Raw genomic sequence first — 6,791 nt, forward strand, 5'->3', positions numbered from 1 at the left:
TGTACTAAAATAACTCTTGCATCGATATGATCCACCACTGCTTCACAAAACTGAAATTATGTAGCAGATTTTTTTACTTCCATAGTTGCATCATTTGATATGAACTTGAACACATCTACGGGGACACAAATTTATCTCAAACTACCAGCAGAAAGCCAGAAACACATGAACTGAAACATGATACAAAAGTCAGTCCTCACTGAAGAATAGTGAGAACAATTTGTGACTACACCCAACCAAAAAAGAATAATTGGACCTTTTTTTTTTCTTTTGACTCATCAGAATTCTAAACCCAACTCAAACTTAATCCAGTCTGGTTTGGTGTAATCTTTTTCCGCGAGCTTAGAATGAGCATCAATATGAAGCTTGATTGGTTCAGATTCAACAATTCATTTGCGCCTGCTGCCAAAACTTGGAACGTCATATCAGACGAAGGCTTTATCTGTTCCATGGACATGAAATAATTTAACTGTCTGTTTGACATGGAAGCATGGCAACCGCACCAAAAAACACCACTTTCCCATGAGCTCCACCCCGATGTTTTCCAACCTCAAACCAACTTGGAATTTTAAAGTACAAACATGGATCAAAAGAACAGTTGCTATACCCATACGCAAGCACACATACTGCATTATCCAGATTGACGACTCCTGCACTGATAAGATAGATAATACCTGGTGAGAAAAACCAGTTAGGTTCAGCACAATTCTGCACCGAACAGCAACTCTTCACTACAATTGGCAGGAGTCCACACATGTAACAGCCATCTCATCTCTCTATGACATCAATTTTCTGAGTTAGCACGGAACCTTCTCCGATTTCCATGACCTTGTCGGATTCGGCCTGAATAACGGGCATCTGTATTATCTACGATCAATCTTCTCCCATGGTCCATCCTATCCCCTCTTCCAACAGCTGGCTTTCCTGAAGAACGTCTTGGTCTTGAAGCATAATACTTCCTCGATCTGTCCGCTTCAACCAACAATGGCTGCAGCCCTTCCAGATCAGGTTCAGGGGCATATCCAGATGGTCGTTTGGATTCGTCCATTCTCCTAAAGGTTATTGATATCCTGGCAACAAATAACTACGAATCAGAATACTTAGTGAAACCATGATGAAAGAAGAAATCCACCTTAGTTCCAATAGTACCTTTTCGCAGGGACTGCTGGCACGCAGTGTTTAGCCACATCAGCTCCATTTCCATTTATAACAAGAACGGATCTGGTTGAAATTAACAAACAGGTGGATCGCTTAAATGAAAGAAAATCTGTATACGGAAGTTTTTTTGCGCAACAAGTTACTTACCCGACAGGCAGGGGAATTGCATAAGAACCAGCAAACTCACCAGCACCTACTATTTTCAAGTTTGAACCGAAAAGAATCTCGCACTCACTTAGAAATGAAACAGTAGAAAATGGTCTAACGAAATCATGATTATCGATGTGAGGTGGTATACAGTCCCCCTCTTCATAGATGTTCACAATACAGCTGTCAGGGACACAAGATGGCGGCAGAACATGCCACCTGACAAGCCTTTTGATCATAACCTTGAACAGATGAGGCAAAGGATCAACAGTTTCATTCTTGAGGATGCCTGGTGGATTACCATTTTTATCCTGCCACCCAGAAAAAGTTCATTTGAGGCTTTTTAAATCTAAACTTCCATAATATGGTAGCTATCTGCTGAAACTGTATGGAATTTTCAAATCAGAAGCAACATCCCAAGGGAACTTACTACGGCATAATTGTAACAGCAACCAAATTGCAGAGTTACACGTCCCTTTCCTCTCATCCATTTTTGAGGTGCAGAGAAAGTACGCTCTGAAATAAAATTTTCAAGAAACAAGCATATTAACTGGAACAGTTTGGTAAATAAGATTTAAAGAAAATTACTCTAACCATTAGACCTGTAACCTTTATAATGGAACATAAATTCAATGAAAGTCCAGGAAGTCACAAAAGGTAAATTGACGTATGCAATTGCAATACAGATGCCACAACTTGAGAGATGTCCACTAGGCAACTTGAGAGCACAAAGAAGAGAAAATATTCAATTTATTCAAAACAGGAAAGAAATATCAAAATGTGGGACCAGAAAGTGGCATAAATTCATATCAACTTCAACTCCAGAAGGCTGGCACTTTTCCTTTTCCCTGGTCAGGAGGACGGGCTGGGGTGATTAGAAGCAAAACTGGAAGATTGAACTGAAAGAAGAGATATGGTATTTTAGCAATATATGGCAAAGTTACACAGTAGTAAGCTAAATCATTTCGGATCTGGATCTCAGACATTTCAAATCAAAGAGAATCCTGCAAACTTCAAATTTTGTGCAGATTTACCAACCCAAATGGGGACAAAAAGTTATTAATTCCCTAGGTGAAATTTTTGTACTCTCTTCTGTTCCCAATTACTTCCTCTTCAGTTACATGATAATTCAAGGAAAAACCTGTCACGCAACAAAAAGGTCCCAAAACTACATCACTTAAAGCACTTCAAGAAAACAAGAGTAAGAGGTAAACATGTTCCCGGAACCTTTATGTTCATAACTTATACAAGGAAATCCACAATATGCTTTAGCTTTTCGAATTGGAAACTCAATTTGAGGCATTAAAGATGAAAAGGCACACAGTAAATGTTTTCTCACAGTGAAACAAGTTATCAATGTCCCTCAATTTGCAAGAAACCATTAAAGTCTGCTCATCCATAAAAGCCACCAGTTTTAACTGAGAAAAGTTTGCAGAAGCCACAAACAGATTAAGTTTTGCTTCATAGCAAATAGAAATATCAAAATGGTAAGAACAGTCTTGTATTGGTGTCATTTTTTGGTAACACAACAATAGCAACAGACAGACTGCTATCTCATTCTAGACAGAAAAGCATGGATTATATCATTGCCGTTTCAAAGTTCCTATTCAAGTGCTCTGCACAAATTCATACCACAGATTTCATAAAGGTTTCATTCATTTAGCACGAAAATAATACCATAACCGTCACAAGATGGAGAAAATCCAAGATCGCAGAGTCTCTTATACTAAAGGTAGGTTCACATTTCTAGGGTGAAAGGTATTTTTTTCAAGTAAATTCTTGAAATTCAGCAACCATACAGAAAAGTCAAAGCAAATTTATGTTAAGTACATGAAAACTATTGACTGTTAGCAGATAGTAACCTATTGCGAATCATTTCGCTAGATGTGGGAAAATCTACAGAAAGTTTCATCATTTCCAACAACTTGGTTATAGAGATAACGGTTTTCAATCGTACTTAACAGTATATTCTAATGAATTCTCAAACCAATACAATTAATCTCAGCAATTTCAATGATTTCAGCATATATACTGAAAGTCTCCAATTCAGTACTAACCTCATGAATTACTACAAATTTAAGCACAAACCAACAATTTTCCGGTTGTATAAATAAATGCCAAATGAAATTAGGAGTATGAATGCCAAAGAGAAAGTATGTAGTGTTTTGCAGAAAGGTGAGTGGAGAAGAGGGAAGAGAAGTAGAAAGAAGAATTAAAAGAACTGGAAGAGTGAAGAAAGAAACAACCAAAAGAAGAGGAGAGAGATAAAGACAGAAGAGGGTAAAAAGTCAGAGAACACCTATTCTGGGTTAGGCTAACTTAAGAAACAATCTAGATTTGTTTAACTATAGTTTGTCCAGTGCCCTCAAAAAAGACCACAGGCACAAGCCTCATTGAAGGCCTGCACCCAGCCTCATTTTTCACTTTGCAGCGCCTCACACCTAAGCAAGCCTTTAACAACTGTGACCCATTATTGAGAGTCGTCAGTGTACAGAAAATGTCTGCATCCAAACACAGAAACAGCTACAGAATTGATTCCTAACATCATACAGAAGACAAATAGCTCAAGTTTAACTCTCTAGAATAGCCCCCAAAGCATCGATCCACAAGCTATGAACATTTCTTTAGATAATGAACAATATCAGAAGAGAAAAGGCAATTATTGCTAACATCCAGCGGAATAGGAAATAAGACACCATACACATTAATCAACAGAGAAAACTCCCCACTGAGTTTTGTGTAACAAGGATCACTGTCAAGGTTTCCAAAACTGTCCTAAAAGGCCTAAGAGCATTAGCACAGGTGAACTATTCGGTAATTTCCAAAGCAGGTTATCATTACATTTATAAGTTAACTCAAACTCAATCAGAGTGGCAAGCCTCGAATCTTGGCAACCAATTCAATAGTTCCCAAACGAAACAGTGGGTTATGAAGGAGGGGCGACACCACAGACCCATTGGTGCAGAGAGACCATTCCCAGGAAAGCAATATAAGTGGAATGAGTGAAATGGGTTTCTCCTTCTTATTTTTGCCTACCCCACCAAGGCTATAATAGAAAGGTTTTCTCCAATACTTGTCTTTTGTTTAGTCGAGTAAAATCATAAAATAGACGTGTCCATGACCTCAGTTAAATTGAATGTTTCATTTTGCATTGCCACGTGGTTTTAGTTGAAGATAATGGATAAGTGAAAGCCTAGGGTGTATTTAAATGTTTTGTCCCTTAGAAGTAACATAGGAAATTAGTGGAATCAAATTATCCGTGTAAGTATGGAAATACTTTGAGTAAGAAATTTGCCAGTTTCGGAAACGGCATCATCATCAAGTCTAAGGGCTTTAGAGACGTGAACCAAAAAATTGCCTTCTGTCAGTTAACTCATGCCAATAAATTCACCTTTCAGCTGTCCATTCCTTCCCATCTCCTCGAGCTGTTCGACATAACTAACAATCCTCTTCTGTTCTGCAGCACTGAAGACACCTTTATGTAACTCCAGCCCATCCAGTATGTTGACAAATTTTCCATTAACTCTTTCCAAACATATGAAATCCTTCTTCCTCTGAACACTACTAAATCGAATATACTCTCTCTGGTCTCTCGACAAAGCCACTTTCGGCTTAAGTTCATCAACTGATGTTCGCTCCACAGAAGAATCATTCATGTTGATAAAACTACCCACTTCATTCTCTTCTGCTGCAAGATCATCCTCCAGAGCCATATCAGCCCAAGACTTTTTCACAGTTGGGCTTGCAAGTGGTGCTGAGGAGTTAAATGTTTCATTTGCTGACGATGGTTCAGCAGTATGTTCTGAGAACCCATCGGCCTCGTCCTTCCAACTTCCTAATGAATGTGAATCTGTGTCATCATTATGATCTACACTGTCTTTTGTACTCCCAGTGGAATGAGCACTGCAATTACTCTGATCTTCCTTACATCGGTGCCCATCTGTAATACTTGGAGTAGAAGCAGCAAAATTCTCTTCTGCATTCAAGATTTCGACATCTTAATTAAGAAGTAATCCAAAGGCAGCAGCACTTACTGAAATAGTGCATTACCTAAATTTCATATTTTTCCGCCTAAACATAATAAGGAAAAGTTAAGGAAAAACATAGAAGAATCTAAATTAGGATACTTCTGGTAGAAAAAGAAGTAACCTTCACAAGGAAAGTGCTCCAAGTTTAAATTCCAGAAAAAAATTGGCGAGATAAGATAAGATACCATTAATTAGAAACCATGCCTTGGAAATCCTCTTCGCCTAAAAGAATCCTAGTTCCACTTCTTAAATATATTACTCAAAAGGTCAAAATCTATGTGAAGTAAATTCTGTTTCTTCAGCGAAAATTCATTAAGAAAAACAATAGTGAAAAAATTAATTGAAAAAAGAAAGCAGCAAAGATCATGGTCTAAACTTCCATGCGACCCGTTATGTAACTAGCATAGAGAGAGTAACATAAATTTCTATAGTCCACGAATTCCATACATATATACGCTGATAACACGCAGAAAGTGAGGGCACAGTTTCCCACCTGTGTGGAGGGATCGGATGCCATCGGAGAGAGTCTGGGTGCATGATTTGCAGAGGCCCCGGGATAGAAAAGGCAGCCAATTGGACAAAAACTCGGCGGCGATCCGGACTTCAGCCGCGTCGTAATTAAGGAGGAAGGGATCCCCGTCTTGAGCTTTTGCAGGGTCAGTCATGGCTGAGAATTTCGCCCGAAGAAAGAGAGAGAGAGAGAGAGAGAGAGAGAGAGAGAGAGAGAGATGAGTGAGAAGGAATAACAAGAAGAAGTGGCGTGCGAGAGCGAGTGCGAGACTTGAGAGCTACGGAAGGCGAGTTGTGAATTGTGTTTGATTTATGTACACCTTCAAGAGGTTTGGGAGTCGTCCAGAGTGAGACCCAATTCCACGCGCACGCCCACGAAACTCAGAACAAAGCATTAAAGCACTCGAATTAGACCAAAATTCTTGCATACCTCACTTCATTCACTTCAAACTAATAAATTACATAATTAATTATTTTTTCAAATATATATAAATTAATAATTGATATAGATATACGTTCCATATTTATTACGGATAAATAATTTAAATGCATAAAAAGAAATAGCAAGTCATAAGATGTAACAACAATGATTCCACGTGGAAATTTAAAGGACAAAGTGCAATTTACCCCTTTTGTGATATGAAAAAGGAGCAAAAAAACTCTTTGTAAAAACAAATTAGCAAAATATTTGATGTGTTTTGAAAAATACAATAAAAAATTTCTTATCTAAATCGTTGATAGGGAATAATTTGTTTCATTTTTCAAAACACAATGAGGTAATTTGTTTTTTCCATAGAATTTTTCTGCAACTTTCCCATATCATATGGGGTAAATTGCATTTAACTCAAAATTTAAATAGATTTATTAAAGATTAAATCAATCATATGATAAATATATGGTAAATTCGCCATTCGGAATCATCACTCATGTCACAAAGTGGTCCTTAAA

The 6,791-nt window shown here is 37.9% G+C and overlaps 1 protein-coding gene across 1 annotated transcript; it reads right to left on the reverse strand.

Moving 5' to 3' along the window:
• Positions 1–6,208, reverse strand: LOC105178147 (2-oxoglutarate (2OG) and Fe(II)-dependent oxygenase superfamily protein). Its single transcript, XM_088885090.1, has 6 exons — positions 5,827–6,208; positions 4,697–5,281; positions 1,736–1,821; positions 1,306–1,616; positions 1,150–1,221; positions 1–1,070 (listed from the first exon to the last, which is right to left on the reverse strand). The coding sequence occupies exons 1-6, from the start codon at positions 5,996–5,998 to the stop codon at positions 785–787; spliced, it is 1,512 nt and encodes a 503-aa protein (XP_088741216.1). The 5' UTR covers positions 5,999–6,208; the 3' UTR covers positions 1–784.
• Positions 6,209–6,791: the final 583 nt, after the last annotated feature.

This window comes from Sesamum indicum, linkage group LG9 (assembly GCF_026168435.1).
Source record: "Sesamum indicum cultivar Baizhima isolate 11 linkage group LG9, ASM2616843v1, whole genome shotgun sequence".
Taxonomy (NCBI): Eukaryota; Viridiplantae; Streptophyta; class Magnoliopsida; order Lamiales; family Pedaliaceae; genus Sesamum; species Sesamum indicum.